Source organism: Anopheles arabiensis, chromosome 3 (assembly GCF_016920715.1).
Source record: "Anopheles arabiensis isolate DONGOLA chromosome 3, AaraD3, whole genome shotgun sequence".
NCBI classification, from domain to species: domain Eukaryota; kingdom Metazoa; phylum Arthropoda; class Insecta; order Diptera; family Culicidae; genus Anopheles; species Anopheles arabiensis.
Genome location: NC_053518.1, coordinates 51,882,742 through 51,904,003, shown reverse-complemented (window position 1 = coordinate 51,904,003; position 21,262 = coordinate 51,882,742). Strand labels below are relative to the sequence as shown.

The following is a 21,262-nucleotide window of genomic DNA, read 5'->3' as shown; positions in this document are numbered from 1 at the left end:
CATAGCGGTCACGTGAGGCCTTTCTGAAGTGTCGATCTGAAAATTGTACTAGGGAATTTAATCCAACAAATCGTTGGGACGCTCTAGCAGCAATTGAACGCGACATCGCACATGAAAAATATATGGGATTTTACATGTTCGATGTGATAACCCACAAATCGAACATGCGAAGTCCTATACATTTTTCATGTTCGATGTCGTGTTCTATTGCTGCTAGAGCGCCGGGTTACATTATCTGTCAAATTGCATATAAAATTTTATCAGCGCGTTCGACTTCATGAAGTGCAGACAAGGGCCTTAGTTGTCTCTGTTGATCTTGTGGTTCTAGTTGCTAGTGATTTCCATATAGAGTTTTATACATTAAGTGATTTGGGAAATGGTTATATGACTTTTTGGTTAGTATTACGAAAAAATCTGTGATTTTCGGTAGGATAAATGAAAAATCGGTAGTTTTAGGGGGCTCATCTGTGAATCGGTAGGCATATCAAAAATCGGTAGGAATACAGATAAATCGGTATTTCTGGTCACTCTGGTCGTAACTCGGGGAACGCCTCCCGCTGCGCAAATTCGAGCAGTTTCCAGCGCAGAAAATGTACCAAAATCTGCGCTGGCCAGCGCAGATTTTGGCCCGTTCCCCGCGCTGGACTTCAGCGATTCCTGCGCTGGGTCGAGCAAGTTTAGCGCCATCTGTTGGCGAAATGGACGAACTATTTATGGCAGCGGAGCAAAAAAACGGTCAAAAAATTTAAAAATATTGGCGCCCATTTTTTCGTCCGCTTCTTCTCCCTCCCTCGCCCTGCCTTGTCTTACTTGTGCTTCTGCTCGTGCCTTCCGCCGCCAGCTGATTGGGTGTTGTGGTGTATGCGTTGAATCGTATATGTGCATTGCTGTTGTGTGTTGTTATTGGTGGGTTGTTACCCGCTGCGCAAAGCGACGGAAGGCGTTATGCCGTTCTGAGAATTTTATCATGCCCTCTTTTTCTCTCCAACGCCAAATTTGTCGAGCAGCTCGTCGAGCTGCCCGTCCCTGGCTCCGCCTCATTCCCCTCGCCTGAGCGCGCTGCCAAAGGTTTGAATGTGTTGGTGTGTCAGACGGCCAATCGCTGTCAGCCATCGTCCGTGCTCTTTCCCTTCCTAGCGCTATCTCATTCTCGCGTGTTGTCAATGCTCATGAGTTGCTGTGGCGCTTAAAAAACCGTTTATACACATTGCGGCGATGAAGTTGCATTTTCACATATCAAACCAAAAAAAAGCGCAATGAGTTCAATTGCTGCAATGTAAAAATGACTACGGAATCGCTAGCTCACGCTGGAGGGTTTGCTGTGTAACGCGCAGAACCTTAATTCGCATTTACACGTTCAGCCCGGCGCTGATTTTCATCAACTTTTCTTTCCGCCGGCATCAAGAACGCAAGCTGATTATGATAGCGGCATCCTGGAAAGTTCACTGGCAGTCCCTGGGGCCTGCCATCGAACTAAACATGTTAAGCATTAAGCATAAATTTGTTATCCTAAACTTCTGTTGGGGGTGTTGGGGGTGGGGGGGGGGGCAAATGGTTCTCCAGCCATGGTGCCCCAACGACCATCTTTCCGGGGGCCCTTGTCGCTAATACTCTGTCCACTTGTAGACATACGGCATACTACAGACTAGCGATCTTCGGCGACCGCCTAGTCCGGCTACGGTTAGATCCGCCGCTGGTTCTTGACGGTGTTTTTTTTACTGTAGAGTGCATCCTTCCCCCTGCCTTCAGCGTATGCATCGGGCAGGAGACAGTGTGGCAGTATGCAAGTTGCACACTGGATAGGAGCGGGCCCGCGGCACCGCCATCATTCCGCACATCTGCATGCCCGTCGTGGGTTCTAATCGCGTATGAACCGTCCGCCGTAGCAAGGGACTAGTCACCGGCTCAGGCTACGTGGTACTCAAGTCCTAAAACGGCCGGCATGATCGCGTTGGCTAGTACGCCATTAATAATTATTATTATTATTATTTATTATTATTATTATTTATTAATCTTCAACGGGCCGTATGGCCTAATTAAGATGTAACAGTTCAATAAAAAAAAAATACATAGCAAAAACAAGATTTGCATCGCAATTCACTGCGGCCACGGCAAAAGCCGGAGACGTTCCTTGAAGCACTGAGTTGAGATGTCGAAGTCGAAGCAATCCGAGACAGTGTTGAAGACAGCCGACATGCGGAACATAGGGTCTGACCGACCAGCACTGGAACGGGGTTGAGCGAGCCGTAGAGTTTCTCTAGACCTAAGTGTTCGGGATGGTGCATAGATATCGACTCGATGCAACAATGGCGATGAGTCGATAGAGCCATTTAGCAATCCAGCGATGAAAGAACACTGTGCATTGCGTCTTCTAACCGAAAGAGGTTCAAGGCCTAGAAGACGGCACCGCGCAGCATACGGAGGAAGATTATTGCGATCCTGCCAGGGAAGTAGGCGTAGGGCATATCTCGTGAGCTTACGTTGAATCGCCTCAATTCGAGCAATTGAAGAAGCGGTAGTTGGGCTCCAGACTACGCACGAATATTCCAGAACCGAACGAACGATACAGTTGTACACAGCTTTGATGCACATGGGGTTGCGGAATTCATTAGTTGTCCGGATAACCACGCCAAGTAATTGATTTCCTCTGGCTACAACGTCATCGATATGCTGTTTAAAGTTCAAACTAGAGTCAAGCAGAACGCCCAGGTCTTTGGCATGATTCTGTCGATTAACTGCAGTGCCATCCATGAAGTAGGTCCCAGTCACTGGGCTCCTGCATCGACTAAAAGACACACAGTAGCATTTCTCGATGCAGATAGTCAGTCCATTACGCTTGCACCACGAACAGAAAATTTCGATGCAGTCTTGCAGGAATGTACAATCACCTGTGTTGTTAATAGGCGCAAAAATTTTTGCGTCGTCGGCAAACAGACTGATACTGTCGGGAGGTAAAGCGAGGGTAACATCGTTGATAAACAATATGAAGAGAAGCGGGCCAATGTTGCTTCCTTGTGGCACACCCGAGCTGCTGACTATTTCTTTGGACATGTGCTTATCAATTTTCACGATGTATGTGCGATTAATTAGGTACGACTTAAGCCACTGTACGAGCGGGCTGGGAACTCCTAGCTTATCGAGTTTAGCGAGAAGAATTGCGTGCGGAAGAGAGTCGAATGCTGCTTTTAGATCGGTATAAATTGCATCGACTTGAGCTCCGGCATCAATTTGACTAGTGCAATAGGTTACAAATTCAACCAGGTTCGTGGTAGTCGACTTTTTGGCACGAATCCATGTTGATACGGACTTAGGTAGCTGCGGCATGCATGTAGCAGATTTTTGTATATCACTAGTTCGAACACCTTGGCAATGGCACACAAGGATGTAATACCCCGGTAGTTGATGGCATCTGTCCTGTCGCCCTTTTTGTAAATAGGAACCATCCAAGATTTCCTCCATGCTTTAGGAAAGTAGCCATTGGCTAGCGATGCATTGAACAATTTTGCAAGGATAGGTGCTACTGTCGTTTGACAGCGTTTCAGCACGGTAGAAGGAATTCCGTCGGGTCCAGGAGCGAAGGAAGGCTTTAGTTGCGCTAGGGCAGATAAAACGATCTCACTGTCGATGAAAGGAGTGCTCATGTTAATTGCTCCAGCCGGAGTGTTGACGAGAGCAGCATCAATGGTGTCGGTATCATTCATGGCCGGTGAAAAGCAATCTGCGAAGCGATCCGCGAAGAGATTGCACATTTCATTAGTGTTTGCACTTGTTGCTCCTTTGTACGTAATGGATTTCGGTGTATGCGTGGATTTTGTTTTGCTGTTGTAGAAGCGCCAAAACGAGTCAGGCCACCTGCAGAGGTTACGTTGAATTTTACTCAAATATCTGCGATATCGAAACCTGTTATAGCTGCAGTATAAAGAGTGCGTGTCAAAGTAGATCGAGCGAGATCTTTGGCAGCGGCGCGTTTGGTAGTGACGATAAGCAGCTCTTTTTACACGTTTGAGTCGTTTGAGTGTGCGGTCCGCCCAGGGGGGGTTAGGTTTAGGACGCTGAACTGGGACGCATACAACAAAGGCTTGCAGCATGAAGGACGAGAATGAACATACTGCTTCGTCAAGTGAAATAAAATTGGAACAATGAAAGCTATTGTTAAACATTGATATCATGTCGTTCAGTTTCACATAGTCAGCTTTAGCAAAGTTATAACGATAAAATGCGGTTGTCGTCGAGTTTTGTCGAGTCGTCGAATTGCGTCGGGTCGACGAGTTAATACGTATATTGAAGTCTAACGCCGGATGGTAGGAGTCAAGAGGTACAAGCGGAACAACACTTGGAAAGACAGGCGAACACAATTTAGCTGCAGCATTGTTAGCGTAGAGCAGGTCAAGCATGCGTCCGTGCGAATTATTGATGTGATTAAGTTGCACTAATCCGTTAAATTTAAATCCATCCACAAAGGTGTTGTTGGCCAGTGAGCGCGCAGTTGGTTCATAGTGCGTGATTGATGAGTATGCTGGCGAGGACGAAGGATCAGCTGTGGACCAGCTTATGCTAGGCTGATTGAAATCGCCAATAACAAACAGCAGATCCGAAGGCTTCAGTGTGAGAGTGAAGCTGCTGATACAATCATGTAGAGAGCGAAGAGTCGATATCTCGGAGCTAAGCTGCGGTGGAATGTATACTACCATGACGTACAGATGTGCGTTATTACAGGCGACGCGCACACAAATATACTCGAGAGAACGATCACGGGAAGGTAATTCTATCGACTCGTATGCGTTAGAAACGGCTAGCAAAACACCACCACCGCGAGAGCTAGAGCCGCTGAGAGAGCGATCACAGCGGTAAACAGAGAAGTTGTTGTTGAAGAGAAGAGCAGATGGAATGTTGTCAACAAGCCAAGTTTCCGTGAGTGCGATGAGATCGAAGTCAGCCTCCGATACAGCTAAGTGAAATTCTTTTGTTTTAGTACGCAAACCTCTAACGTTTTGATAATAGCAGCTTAAATACTCAGCGGTAGCGTTGTCATTGTGGCGGTTGGATAAAGCGGGTAAACGGTAAGTCAATTGAGCTGCGTTGTCAGAGCATGAGGCTTGGCGTGTTTGTTGCGTGCAATGAGCGGAACTTCGTCTAGTTGAGAAAAAAGCGATCGATTGTAGACTGGTGTAGGTGCGGAGATGAAGCACGGTGGTTTTGGGGCGGTCCAGAAACAAGTGTTGAGTTGGGTGCTTCCAAGGTATCATTCACCGGGGGGTGACACTGTTGTGATGATGTTGTTTCAGGATCAGGTGGAGTAGATGTGCGTGCGGCTAAACGGTGAGTCGTTGTTGGTGTGCGTGTGGTGTAGCGGTGTTCAGTACTAGTAGCTGGTGTGCGTGTAGTAAAGCGGTTTCGGGTGGCTATAGGAGATGAGGTTTGGTGGTCGTGTTGACGGGATTGAAAAAACTCACGTACACCGATACCGACGGGCCAGGTGGATGGTGTGAGTGCCGCATCTCGAAGGATAGCCGGGACCCTCACTTTGAATGAAAGCCAATTCATGCTGTCCACACTAACCCCTCTTCTCAGCAGGCAATACGCTATAACGTCATCGGTGGCTAAGCGACGCTTTACAGAAGCGACCACTTGTTCCACAGTGACGGCCGTTGATAAGCGGGATAGGCGGATCCAGATCCTATCTGTGAATGGCTCACGAGGTGCAGCTTGAAGCGGTGATGATAACGGATCGGTTCCCACCAGTTCATGCGGTTGTGTAGGTGCCGGCTGGACGGCAATCGTGGTGTTGGTGTATGCGTTTGGCGATGACGCGGCACAAAGGGTGTTGCCGCGACTGTTTACAATTTTGTTTACACCAGGAGATGCCGAATCCTCGATTATACGCCTCCGCTTTCTACCAGTAGCTGGTCGAGGATCAGAGTTCCGATTGTGAGGCGTGGATGCAGTTTGAAGGAGGGTAAAACCACTGCGAACTTCGGCGACAATAGGCTCAACGAGCTTGCCAATAGCTGCTACAGCTGAGTTGAGGGCGGCTTGGAAACCGACCTGGGCGCCTATTTCTTTTACGGAACGGCAGCGCGGATTTTTAAGCATGTTAGTGCAGCCAATGCAGCTCCAGTGCAGGTTGACATTGGACAATACTGCGTCAATCAACTCGGGGGGCAATTTGCAACAGCCGCGGTGGAACGTAGCGTCACAATATGCACAACTGATGATGCAGCCGGTGGCCTCTAGCGGTTCAGCACACGAGAAGCAAATAGCCGCCATCGCGAAATCACGCGTAATCACAGCACAACACTGCTAAGCCGAGCAGGAAAAAACAGCAGGAAACCACAGTTGTGATGCAACTAAACAATTCGCCAAGACGAAGCGATGATGTTAAACAGTTTAATAGTCCGTAGAAAAGGCAACAATGCGATGCGACGCAGAAAACACAAGAGAATTATTGAAAAATCACGGAGCGCGACGGAAATGCGGCCGAACAATTAAACGTCAAACGTCAAATTCTCGTAATAATAATAACAATAAAAAGAACTTAGCGTAGCAGTCCACACCCGGGTAAGAGTTTGTCTTGACTTTGTTGTAGCCGGGCTATCGCTGTGACGAGACAAATACACGGAATGCACTCGACCAAAACATGAACCTACCGATCCGAACCCATTCCAAGGCATTGCCGGTCAATCGTCGTCATGATAACTACTCCAAAGCCATCAGATTCTGGACGGACAGGTTCAGCACCATACGCGCACCGTAATAAACAAATCCAGAATCCTCTTTTGTATGAATTCAATTCAATATGTTGTTTCCACTTGCGTCAGCTAGCTGATTTAGAAATAAATGTGCAATATATCACACGCACGTTTGCTTAGATCGTGTGTCTTTTTAATACCCCCAACAGCAGAGCCGATCGCAAAGCTGCCAATGCCAATAGTTGTGTTGTCTCCCAGGTAGCGAGATCGAAAATGCATGGACTTTGTAGCCGCAGCGGATGAAAATGTACGCATCAGAATCAAAAAGTTTAAGGGTTTCCAAACGCACGCACACACACAAACACGCGCGTGCAAACTCACACACACACACACACACACACACACACACACGCACACACACACACACACGCGCGCGCGCAAGCAATAAGGCACCTACAAACGCGCGCACGCGAGAACGCACCTACGAAAGCGCGCATGCAAGCACGCACCCCCCACCAAACCCCCTCCCCTTCCGCTATCATCAGCTATCATATAGTGCAGGGGCCTCCAAACTTTTCAGCTCGCGGGCCACATTGCTTCAAAAATAACTATATTGAGGGCCATTTGACGCTACCTTTAAATGATTAATGAACGCTTAAATCTCGTTTTTACAACAAAATACTAACGATACTAATACAGTTTCGTGTTACTAAAGCTTGATTTTTGTCTAAGAAAAGTAAAAAATACATTTTTATTTGAATAAGTCATAATAACGTAATATTTATATTAACTCTGGCAAAGTCATCGTGGGCCGCATTATAAGCTCTTGAGGGCCGCATGCGGCCCGCGGGCCGTAGTTTGGAGACCCCTGATATAGCGCATCATCATCCAAAGCGCCGGGCGGGGTGGGGGATCGCGGCATAATAGAGTGAATGGTCACTTTCCCCGCGCTGTGTGTGTGCGTGTGTGTATCGAGACCCGAAAACTCGAGATAGATTTTGGCACATTAAAAAAAAATTATTGCCACTATACACTGTGCTACATGATGCTTAGAAGGTCGTTGAAGCATCTAACATGTTCAAATTAAAAAAAATATTATATTAGTGTTAGACGTTCTCCTATGCTTGTTTTAAATAGGCTTCTTCACCCTCAATTGGCAGGGGCATCGAATGGTCTCATCAGCAGCGGCACGAAATAAAATAAACCATCAATACACCGATAACACTTTGAATCCCAATCCAGCTTCTCCCACAGCGTCTCAAGGTCACACACAAATTAATAAATGCTAACACCCACCAATAACAACACACAACAGCAATGCACATATACGATTCAACGCATACACCGCAACAACCAATCAGCTGGCGGCGGAAGGCACGGGCAGAAGCACAAGTAAGACAAGGCAGGGCGAGGGAGGGAGAAGAAGCGGACGAAAAATGGGCGCCAATATTTTTAAATTTTTTGACCGTTTTTTTTTGCTCCGCTGCCATAAATAGTTCGTCCATTTCGCCAACAGATGGCGCTAAACTTGCTCGACCCAGCGCAGGAATCGCTGAAGTCCAGCGCGGGGATCGGGCCAAAATCTGCGCTGGCCAGCGCAGATTTTGGTACATTTTCTGCGCTGGAAACTGCTCGAATTTGCGCAGCGGGTAGCTTTGAGGCTAGAATAATCTAGACTGAAAATTAAAGGCTAGTTTTGTGTGTGACTTTGTATGGAGTGTTTACATGATTTCAGCCTCCAACTGTCAAACTCCATACAAAAAACTGACTAGAATCGTAAAGGGCCCCAATATTTAAAAAAAAAACCAAAAAAGCACAAAAAAAGATTAAATAAAATAATAACCACAAAAACAAAACCCCTATTTTCTTATACACAAGTACAAAAATGTTTTCACCATAAATATTATAAAAAAGAACTTAAATATTTAAAAAAAAAACTGAATTACAAAACAAAAACTCCACAGAACAATTAAAATGAATGCATCAATAAACGAACAAACAAATAAAATTTGTACATAAACCAAACCGAAACAAGGAAAAAATACAAATATAATTAACGGAAAAATCTAAAGGCACAAGAAATCAACCATAACCTGTAAACCAAAGAACAGAACACAGAAAAGGAGAATGGACCCTGAATCCCCCTCCTATAAACAGTTGGTTAAAACTCTGATTATGGCTCCGTATGACGGAAAACATAGGAGAATATATCCCATCAAACCTACTAAGAAGAAGAAGAAGAAGAAAGTTTGTCGGGCCAGCTAGTTTATGTATAGATTTATACATAGATGTAATGAAACATTTTTATTATTTCATGTTTGTGATATTATACACTGAAAGAGTGTTGTATATGACACAGAACAATCAAAAACAGTATATTTCAGATTTTCCGCAATTCCATTTATTTTCCGTTTTCATAAGTTAGAATTTTGACAAAAATAGATATACATCAACACGGTAGATTACAGTGAACTCTTACAAACATTGTTTGGATTTTATTGGAGCCCACTTCAATGCTTAAAATTAATACTGCTCTTATTCTTTTTGAATTTATGATTTAATGTGCTAAATTTTTCAACATATTTTTATCGATCATAAATACCATCTTTGCTCTAAGTTTTTGTGTTTATTTCAGTTTTTCTTAATAAAGATGCAGTTCATTTGCATCGTATTTAGTCGGATATTCTATCTTCCTTTAGACATAATCGTGTCTGTATATACTTACTCGCATGCTTCTTCATCATCCGACGACGAATTAGCCGGTATAGTGGAGAACCAGGCAACTCGATCCTTGTTGACGACCCTGAAGAATAGGAATATAAATTAGGATCAATTGTTTTCCTTTTATTAATAATTGGCTCGTGGTGTTTAATTGCCTAGTATTTTCAGTGAATCAACTGTAAAATACATGTTTTACATCTCATGCATCTCAGATCCTTAGCACGTTGGAGCGAACGACGACATTCGCCGCGACACCCTTTTTCCCTCATCGTGGTAAGCGAGATTTTCATCCTACTTGGGTTTGGGGAATATGTTTATAAAAGGGGGTTCATGGGGAAAATGAACGGTGCTACAAGACAACGTTCGTTCCCATTTCTGAGGAAAGAAATCCGCGAGGTTTTGAGCTGTGGATTTCTAGCGGATTGGTTTGTAGATGAAAATAAGTATATTGCCAAACGGGGGCGGTCCCGTGGTACAGTCATCGATTTGAACGACTCAATAACCCAAGCGCCACAGATTAAGCTCAAACGACTGAAAACTTGAATATCCATAGAAAAAAAATGAAAGCTCCACAGCTTCATTGGTTTGATCAATAGATGGCGTATTACAACTCATCATTATATTGCTATCCTTTTCTTGCAAAGTTTCATCTAATCATGACCTATAAAGCCTTCTAACTTTCCGAGCAAAAATCTATATATCTGGTCGTGTGGTCAGATACGTGGGTATCAACACCAACGACCAATACTCAATTCTCACTTGCTTCAGTGCTGGTGGTTTCCATTGGAGTTTAGTATTTAAACAATCGTATCGCCGTTCTAGTTCTAGCGATGCATAACTTCAATGCGAAACCATACAACAGTACAGAGGAAATGAGAAAGCTTTCCTCCAAGCAAGGAAGCTCAACTGGTTGGGTATCCCAAAAACAGATGGCGCCACCAGCTTTTTTGCTATTTTTAGAATGCATGGGTCGTTTGCCGTCTGCTAAACGAAGTCTTTCTATATTCCGTTTAGGTAGAGTGCTTGAGTCGTTTAGAAGCCGTTTAGTGGTCGTTTAGTGGATTTGTGGCACTTGGGATCATACCCGTCATGGCTTCAAGCCTAGAATGGACCGTCCCTCCGTAGCAAGGATTAACCTTACGGTTTATCATGTTTAGCCAAGTTTAGTATTTTAGCAGAGAACAGCTAAACTGTGGATCAGAAAACGCATTATTCTATCTTATAATAATAATAAGTAAAACGAATTTTATGTAACTACCCGCTAAACATTTCGAGGTTTTTCCTTGATCAAATTACTTTCAAGTATTGGTGAATTTCATCGCTCTCGTATTGATGGCATTGTTTCCTTTGTGTTTCCTCAACACGAGTACACATTAATTTTTTGTGGATTAACCTAGAAAACTATCAAATTTTAAATATTTAGCAACCTATAATTTGCGCCCGCTGCGCAAAATCGAGCAGTACTCTGCGCAGGAAATGGGGCAAAATCTGTCGGTCTCCTGCGCTGGGGTACATAGTTTTGGCGCCCTCTGTTGGCGAAATGAACGAACTTTTTAAGGCAGTGGAGCAAAAAAACGGTAAAAAAATCTAAAAATATTGACGCCCGCTGGGCAAAGCGACAAAAGAACTCATTACCTTTCTATTTTTGCAGGGGGTTTTTATACATTTTTCCCTGTAGAAAATTTAAAGGCATATAATTATCTAAAATACAAATCGGCAAAGCCAATAGAAAATTAGTAAAACCAATGAGGAGAGTATGCATATGGACCCATTGTAAAAATGCACAATGTAATAACATTTTCATGTACAAACCAAACAATAAAGCTACTACTACTACTACTACTACTACTCATTACCTTTCGAGCATTTTCGCAGGCCTTCTCCCTCCCCCCTTCGACAAATTTTACAAGCAGCTTGTCGAGCTACCCTTCCCCTATTCTTCTTCCTACCTTTCGCCTGAGCGCGCTGACACAAATTTAGATGTATTGGCACGCCAGATGGCAAATCGCTGTCAGCTGTCGTAACGGCATTCTATCACTTTTTCCTTCTTAGAACGATCTCTTTCTCGCGAGTGGTTAAGGGCGGTGGTAACGCTTTTTCGCATGCGATTTTATCGGACGGCCTGTCAAATTTTTATATGGGATTTGACAGATAACGTTGGACGACGAAATCGCACGTCCGACGTTATCTGTCAAATCCCAATAAATCTCGTCCGATAAAATCGCATCCGATCAGCGTTGCCACCGCCCTAATGCTCGCGAGCGGTTGTGGTGCTTAAAAAAGCCGTTTAAAAACATTGCGGCGATGAAGTTGAATCCAACCAAAAAAGCACAATGAGTTCAAACGCTACAATGTAATAAGGACCACGGAATCGCTATCTCACGCTGGAGGGTTTGTTGTGCAACGCGCAGAACCCTAATTCGCATTAACACGTTCAGCCCGTCGCTGATTTTCATCAACTTTCCGTTCTGCCGGCATCTAGCAAGCAGGCAGCTGATTGTGAAACCGGCATACTGGAAAGTTCACTGGTAGGTCCTGAGGCCAGCCATCAGGCTGAACGCGTTTATCATTAAGCATAACGTTGTTACACTAACCCCCAGGACAATCGCATGGCAATCGGATTGAACGCGCAACATTTTCCATACAATCCGTAGTGTTGCGTTCTTCCCATCTTCCCTGTTGCTGTTCTGGACTCAGACAAAATTTGTGTTTCTACACTTATGTTCAAAAAAGTAGTAGCTCTTAGGATCTAGTAGCTAAGAGTAGTAGCTCTTAGCAAACAAATATCAAAATGTTATGTTATGCTGCTAATGATATTGCACTAAATTTAATTGCACTACATTAAGTTTTTACATATCTTTCGTAAAAGTTCGTCAGAGTATGAAAATGTCGATACAATTTGTCATGAATAACTTAAATTTTAAGATTTTCGCGCATAAAATTATGACGCGCGCTGTGTGTGCGGCGGCGTAATTCGCTACTCGTATAGCCGTCTCGCTTCTTCTTGTATGTGCTTTACCGTTGCTCACCGCTTCAAGAACATTGCTGCTCACACACACGTCAGTCTGTGGCAAACAATTGGAGGGGGAGGATGTGTCGGTTTGCTCCAGAAATCGTGTGTGATTTTGTTGCTGGATTTGGTTCCATCGCTGTTTGTTTTGGTGAAATTGAAAAGGTAAGAATCATCAACCGATGTAAAAGTGTGAGAGTAAGATGATGCTGATGGTGACTGATGCTTTTCTTTGTTTTTTTTTCGGCTTTTATCCACTGATGGCGTCGAGCATCGCCGAGGATGTGATCGAATGCGGAATATCCTAAACGAGGAGCTTCATTCCGGATTTTGTTTGCAATAAGGCAAGTTATGATAACACACAAAGCATACGAAAAAAGAGTGAGTAATCTTATTCTTAACTTTCATTTCTTCAACAGCGCTGAACTAATCCTCCAGCTTACAACGAACGGTCAACGGATGAGGAAGGAGAGGAGGGACGGCAAAGGTACACGCACAAACGTGCACACATCAGCCTTGTCGGAGAACGAGAACACGGGAGGGGGAGACCGGCAACGTATAGAACCTTTAAGCTCCCTCGTGCGTTCGTGCGTGCGTGCGCGCGCGCGTCTATGTGTGTGTATGTGTGTGCATGCCTGCGTTCGTGGCTGTGTGTGTTTTTGCCTCTTCGCATAACGAGATCCTACGGGATCACCTTGCGAAAAACACCAAGAGAGGGGGAGGGGTAGGTGTATGTGTGTGTGTATGTGTGCTTGCATGCGTGCGTGGCTGTGTATGTGTGTATGTATGTGTGCTTGCATGCGTGCGTGGCTGTGTGCGTGTTTTTTGCTGTTTCGCGATCTCCTACGGAATCACCTTGCGAAAACACGAGGGGGGGGGGGAGAGTGGGGTGTGTGTGTGCTTGCCTGCGTGCTTTGTGTGTGTGTTTTTGCGTTCACGTTCTACGGGATCACTTTGCGAAAAACACCAAGGGGAGAAGGAGGTGTGTGTGTGTAGGGGAAGGTAGGTAAAGACGGACACGTTAAGGGAAATGGTAAAAATCTAGGGATATATAATAACGACCATGAAAATGTGCATATTTTATCTTACACTCATGTTTTATCAGCACATGTGTTGAAACTGTTAATTTTCTATCGATTTTTATATGGTTTTTGTTTTTGTCATGAAATAAAAACATGATTTTTTTCGTGCAGTTTTGAAATGTACGGGTAAGACAGACGGGAAAGATGATACGGGAAAGATGAACACTATGAAGGGTAAGATGGACACTTGTAGAAATCGTTGGAAAGTGGAGGGTTTTACAGTATTTTAATAAAATTCTATCGCTTTCCACGTCCTGGTACGTTTATAAACCAATTCTTGGCCTATTGCAACGGCGATTCATTCAGCCATTAATTTAGGAATTGTAAACGGCGCTTGTAATATATCGTAGAGTGCAGCATCTAAAGCATTATTGACATATCGCGCGGCTATCGTTGCTCCAGCTTACAGAACAACAGTCTAGAACTTCCTTTTAGGAAATTACTCCGCAAAATGTCCACGATCTCAGTATTTATCATAATAATAGTTTAATCCTTGTTAATAGTTTAATCCATTTTCCACCATGGTAAAATTCAACATTTGATTTTTGTAATTCCATAGAATTTCTCATCTATTCCTGAACAATGTCGTACCAATGCCTCTTCTTTTTATTGTTTAAAGTTGTCCAAGTTGTGACAAGATATTGGATTTCGTGAAGCGCCTCATCAGCGTCGAGCGAGTAATAGCATAACGAATGGCTACTATTTTGACCGGTGTTTCATTTCTCGCTTATTTCAATACTTTCTGTAGTTGCTGGTTGATTTATAGATTCGAAATATCCTTATTTAAGGTATTTGATGAAATTTATTCATAACCAATTGATAGAAGAAGTAAAATAAATCAATAAATTCAGTGTCCATCTTTCCCTACAACAAAGTGTCCGTCTTTCCCGCTTTGGTGTCAGGATGTTTAAACCACCAGAAAACAATATTTTGTATTGCTTTCATTCTCGTTCTTTCGCCAGTTTTTTGCTTTACCATCATGACAAATCGTTCATGTAATAAAACTTCCGAAAATATAAACAATGCAAGTTACAGAGCTTAAGATCTGCAGTAATCAAATTAGATCCACAAGGGTGCGCACGATTTGTTCGCGAATCTAACCAATTTTGCATATATTATGCCAAAAATGTTCTCAATGTGTTGTTTTACTTTCAGTTTTGATGCTGCATTGTTGAATTATTCGAAAATTACCTTTTTCATGCATTTATGAGAAGTCTCCATCTACCTTCCCCTATGTGTTTCTTTGCCGATTCGCACTCTCTCGCGGATCTAGTTGTGTGCGTTAGTTTTTTTTTAGTTTCTTCGAAAAATCTTCGAAAAATACCTGGGGGAGGATGTGTGTATGAAAGAATGTACTTCAGAAAAAAAAGTGAAAAATAAAAAAAACGAATATAAAATATGTTAAACGAAGTTTTAAGTGTGTATGAACTCATTGCAATCCGAAAGGAAGCGAAGGGGGCTCTTAAAATGTAGTACACATGTATGCAACATGTATCGTGTCGCCGCGACGGTGTATCTCGCTCAATCCGTTAAGCCTGAAAAGTGCTTCTATCGGATCGTCTAATCGGGCGCCATTTAATCAATCCGTTAGCGAAAAGTCGCATGGATTTTGGTACGGGGGAAGCTTTTGCTTTCGTATGGTGTAGATTACACAGATATATTGAGCCGTCTGCGCATGGGTGTTAGTGTGCGTGTGTGTGCAACACTTTCGCCAAATGTGTTTTCTTCCGGAATGTTATGATCCATCGGTCAAAGAAAGGAAGGTTTTAATGACAGTGGCGGAATAATGGTTCTCCAGCCACAGGGCCCCAACGACCATCTTTCCGGGGGCCCTTGTCGCTAATATTCTGTCCACTTGTAGACATACGGTATACTACAGACTAGCGATCTTCGGGGCCTCTAAATCGGCGGGGCCCCAGGCGACCGTCTAGTCCGCCTACCGTTAGATTCGCCGCTGGTATCAGGGAAACCACCGCGTCGCAACAACTAAACACAGACATCGTCAAAACATGGTCCTATACATCACTACCAAGCCTAATGGAAAGTGGCGTCTACGACTATGAAAATTTGAAGAAGATGAAGGAAATGGTGTACGAACAAGGGGACAGAAAAATAGAGCCTTCAGTATTATACAGAATGATAGTAAGCCAACATCCAAATCTTCAAGGGTTTAAATTCAAATCGCTCATACAGTATCGGACATTAAGATAGAACCCTGGTGTTTTCAACGCACCGTGCACTTGTTTTGCCACGTTACTTGTGTTTGTGTGTGTGTGTGTATGTGTGTGTGTGTGTGTGTGTGAGTGTGTGTGTGTGTGTGTGTGTGTGTGTATGTGTGTGTGTGTGTGTGTGTGTGTGTGCATGTGTGTGTGTGTGTGTGTGTACTAGTAGAAAGAGAGTGTGCTTTTTAATGTGTATTTGCAAGTGCGCGGGTTTGTGTCTGAAAAACGTAGCTTGCCATGATGTCATATTGCGTTGAAAGTATTCTGATAATGTGTGTTATCATGTGAATTATCGTGCGTTTACACTTGGATAAAAGCTAAAGTTTGCATCGACAGCAGCGCTTGTTCCTCGGACGAAAACGCAGGTGTGCTGTTTCATGAATGTGAATGCGACACCGGTGCGAAATGGACACGCGCTCAATAGCAATGAACTCGGCATTCCCTCACAGGTGTTTCTTCAGTCCACGCCATTGAAAGGCCTTCGTGCATCTCTGCGTTGAACGTTGTGTGCGCATGGAAAACTTGGTGCGTGCATTGAGCTGGTGCGCAGTTGTTTTTTTCAATGGGCGTTTTGTTTCATGAGCGCGGCAGTATCCTGTTCTCGATTTTGAAGGGAAGACGCTTACTCGCGTACTCGTTGATAGTTTTTATCCATGCGATGTTTTCGCTGCTGGACAACGATGTAATTCATCACGTATAGAAGTAGAACGCAGGCAGAGCACGGGATCAGCCGTGTCCAAGTTTTTAACCAGCCCGTTCTTGACGGTCCAAGCAAGCAATGTTAGTAACAATGGGTCGAGGTAAAAATTGTACCGATTATCAGCGCCATATGATAAAGCGAATGGCGGCTGCTGACATTAAGCGCAAAACGATCGAGTTCGAAATGGAACGATCGCGCACTTTTGCGGCAAACGCCCAAACGGCACACACACACACACACACACACACACACACACACACACACACACACACACACACACACACACACACACACACACACACACACACACACACACACACACACACACACACACACACACACACACACACACACACACACACACACACACACACACACACACACACAAACACACACACACACACACACACACACACACACACACACACACACACACACACACACACACACACACACACACACACACACACACACACACACACACACACACACACACACACACACACACACACACACACACACACACACGGGTGCATGGTGCGTTGAAAACACCAGGGTTCTATCTTTCTGTCCGATACTGTATCTGTAAAGGTCGTAAAAGAAGTATTCAACATATATTGGAAAATTTTCATAGATAGGTCTATGTGGCTTGGAAATGTCACCTCAACAGCGCTGGGTATTTACATAATAGGGAGAGCGCTAAAATGCGTTATGGACTCCATAATACACAGCAGACAATTCGAAATATATGGCTATGGCTGGCAGCTGCTAACAGCCTTCTGGGATTCATTAACCAACTTTCTATCAAACCGCAGCCACAGTAGGCAACAATCAATGAAGAAGGACAAAATAACTTAACCAGCGATCGTCAACAACACAACCAAGTTGCAACGGAGAATAAATCAATTTATGGTTGGCAAACCGCTTATCAAAACCAAATAGAACGTAGAAGCAATCAGACTGCATCCCGAGAAGAACTAACGCCCGAAGAACCAAACGCCGCAAATATCACGCAAACATCACACGTCACCGCGCAAAACATAGCACCAGCCCAACGAAGCCTCTTTGAACTCATGAAATTAAACTCTATGTAAGCGATAGAGCAGATTAGAATACACATTACGCGATTAACATTAATGTCTCCACGATATACTACCTTCTTCTTCTTCTTCTTTGGCTCAACAACCGATGTCGGTCAAGGCCTGCCTGTACCCACTTGTGGGCTTGGCTTTCAGTGACTAATTGATTCCCCCCCCATAACAGGATTGTCAATCCTACGTATGGCGGCGCGGTCTATTTGGGGATTGAACCCATATGACGGGCATGTTGTTAAGTCGAACGAGTTGACGACTGTACTACTAGACCACACTACGATATACTACCAGTCGCGTGAATTTGGTGAAACTAGTAGTTTTACGAGGGGCGGAATGTTAAGAACGCGAAAATTTAAATTTCATTCATTCATCTCATCATTCATTTTCAACGAACGTTTTTTAAAAATCTTTAACCGCCAACGGCGATATTCAAATTCAAATTAAAATGATTTTCTTTAATGAGCAATTCTTGAATGACATTTTCTACATATCTTTAACTGTCGCGAACGCGACACACGTAATTTTATGAATTTCATTCAAATCAATTTCTCTTCAGATTCAGTTCTGATTTCTTACAAATGCTGAAGAAGCTGAACAAACTTTGCAACAGGATAACACAGAATAATCAACAGTTCAGACTAACAAAACATCATACTTAGGAATCATGATCGCTATTATCGCAACTCGGTGCAATAAAACAACAGCCTAGATACGAGAGCGGTCCATGTAACCAATTCACGGTGAATAACATAAATAACCCACGTCCGCATATGGTTAACATTAGATAGGGTAAAGCAATAAAACCAGCCTAATCGAGCCAAAAAGAAATCGCGGTAAAAAACTCCATGTGAAACGAAGGATAAGACGGGCGGACATTTTCATCCTCAGTCCTAGAGAACGAGACAAGCGATCTAGGCAAAAGATAAGAGAAAAGTGTACCCCGTAAAATCGGGTTAACCTAGAATGTAAAATAGATTATAAGGATTTTTTGGATTGTTAATAAACACTTGCTATTTAGATCTCAAACTGAAAAGATCACGTGTGTCAGTGACGGAAATTCTTTTTTCCTCGTCTTTTAAAAGACGGTACTGCCAACGCGTTGGTAAGGGACTTGATCATTCGTCAGATCGAGCCGAAAAAGGTTTAGTAAACGCCTTGATGTTTTACAGATACAGATCCTGATTCTAGCGTGTTCCTGAAATCCATCCAAAAATTTTATTCGTGTTTCCAAATAACCTTTTTAGGAGCAGCCGAAATACATGTTTAAATACCACACCTAAGGTTTTATAAATTTATTTCATGGGTGGTGACAATAACAATCGTCTAGATACGCGTTGCAGTTTCACTAACCTCTGTTCGATCAGTGCCAGACGAATTGTCTATGAATTGGACGTCCTTTTGATTGAGCATAATATTTTATTTTATTTCTTTGAATCAAATATGCACGTATTGACAAGTGATAATTAGGTTATTTTCTTTCGTGCTGATAAAACCATCCGGAGAACATGTGCGTAGATTCAATCAACCTGTCATGAATGACGTTGCTGAAATCGTTGACGGTGACGGTGACCGCCGTCTACGCGATAGATCGTTATCCAAAGTTCATTTCAGATACACTTTACTCTTATGATGCTCTCCAATGTTCGCTCATCTTATGGAAAGGGCAAGATGGATGCTGTGTTCATATTAAACAACGAGATCCTATTACAGGTAATGTCTTAATAAAACAGCTACATATTTTTTTGCTGCAAACTTATGTTAATTTTTAATACGTTTTGTTATAGGAAACGAAACAAACAAAAAAGTTAGCTCTATGAATATTTATTCCTTTGATGCGTTTGGTGGTTTGATTGTGGCAACGAGGATAACTTAATTCTTCGATGTAGTGTACTATTCCAACAATTTATTGTTGACATGTATGCAAAGGTAGAGAACGAACGACTACGTCACAATCGAAAGAAATTACGAGCAGAAGTATATATCCATCGGCGAGACGCTATCATGAGCGATGTAAACTTTGCCGATATTGGTAATAACGTTATTCTACCATCATCGTACACGGGTAGTTCACGTCATATGCAAGAATATATACATGATGCAATGACATTCGTATGAAAATACGAAAGTGATTCATCACTTTCACATGTAATCTAAAGTGGAAAGAAATTACATGCTATTGCCCGGATTGCAACACACCGCCATGATATAACAGCACGAGCGTTCAAGCAAAAATTGAAAATTTTAATGAGCCTGATAACAAAAATGGATGTATTCGGACCTACATGTTGCTGGATTTATTTAGTTGCTTATATTTCAATTTGGTTAGTCGACAAAATACGTGGATATAAGGATATTGATAGCTTGATATCGGTAGAAATTACAGATCCGTCAAGAGATCAGCTTCTCTTTGTTATTTCTTTTTTTTTCTTCTCTTTGTTATGATTCATAACCTACGTAGGCGTGACGAAGCTGGGACTATATAGTAGTATTGGGTCATACGATTCATTTCACGACCCGACCCGGAGTCGGGTGCAAGCCAGTCGGAATCGATTCCGACCCGTGGGTGCAGCGGGTGCGCTAGGTCGGAGTCGGAATCAAAACCGACCCGCGGGTGCAATGAGTTCGGGTCGACCCGAAAGATCAGTAGGTGCAAGAAAGCATAAGCGACTCCGACCCGTTGGTGCAGCGAGTTCGGGTCGGGTCGGGTCAAGATAGGTTCAATCCGACCCGACCCGACCCGAACTCGCCGCACCAACGGGTCGGAGTCGCTTATGCTTTCTCGCACCTACTGATCTATCGGGTCGACCCGAACTCGCTGCACCCTTGGGTCAAACTGAACCTACCGTGACCCGACCCGACCCGAACTCGCTGCACCAACGGGTCGGAGTCGCTTATGCTTTCTCGCACCTACTGATCTTTCGGGTCGACCCGAACTCATTGCACCCGCGGGTCGGATTTGATTCCGACTCCGACCTAGCGCACTCGCTGCACCCACGGGTCGGAATCGATTCCGACTGGCTTGCACCCGACTCCGGGTCGGGTCGTGAAATGAATCGTATGACCCAATACTACTATATAGTCCCAGCTTCGTCACGCCTACGTAGGTTATGAATCATAACAAAGAGAAGAAAAAAAAAGAAATAACAAAGAGAAGCTGATCTCTTGACGGATCTGTAATTTCTACCGATATCAAGCTATCAATATCCTTATATCCACGTATTTTGTCGACTAACCAAATTGAAATATAAGCAACTAAATAAATCCAGCAACATGTAGGTCCGAATACATCCATTTTTGTTATCAGGCTCATTAAAATTTTCAATTTTTGCTTGAACGCTCGTGCTGTTATATCATGGCGGTGTGTTGCAATCCGGGCAATAGCATGTAATTTCTTTCCACTTTAGATTACATGTGAAAGTGATGAATAAACATCCGTATTTTCATACGAATTTCATTGCATCATGTATATATTCTTGCATATGACGTGAACTACCCGTGTACGATGATGGTAGAATAACGTTATTACCAATATCGGCAAAGTTTACATCGCTCATGATAGCGTCTCGCCGATGGATATATACTTCTGCTCGTAATTTCTTTCGATTGTGACGTAAATATTGTAGTCGTTCGTTCTCTACCTTTGCATACATGTCAACAATAAATTGTTGGAATAGTACACTACATCGAAGAATTAAGTTATCCTCGTTGCCACAATCAAACCACCAAACGCATCAAAGGAATAAA

The 21,262-nt window shown here is 43.4% G+C and overlaps 1 protein-coding gene across 1 annotated transcript in view; it reads right to left on the bottom strand.

Moving 5' to 3' along the window:
* Positions 1 to 9,067: 9,067 nt before the first annotated feature.
* The window catches only part of LOC120901969 (putative uncharacterized protein DDB_G0277255), a 34,500-nt gene continuing 22,305 nt past the window's right edge, over positions 9,068 to 21,262 (bottom strand). Inside the window, 1 exon segment of the mRNA XM_040310364.1 lies at positions 9,068 to 9,492. Within this exon segment, the coding sequence (XP_040166298.1) occupies positions 9,411 to 9,492 (82 nt within the window). The 3' untranslated portion in view covers positions 9,068 to 9,410.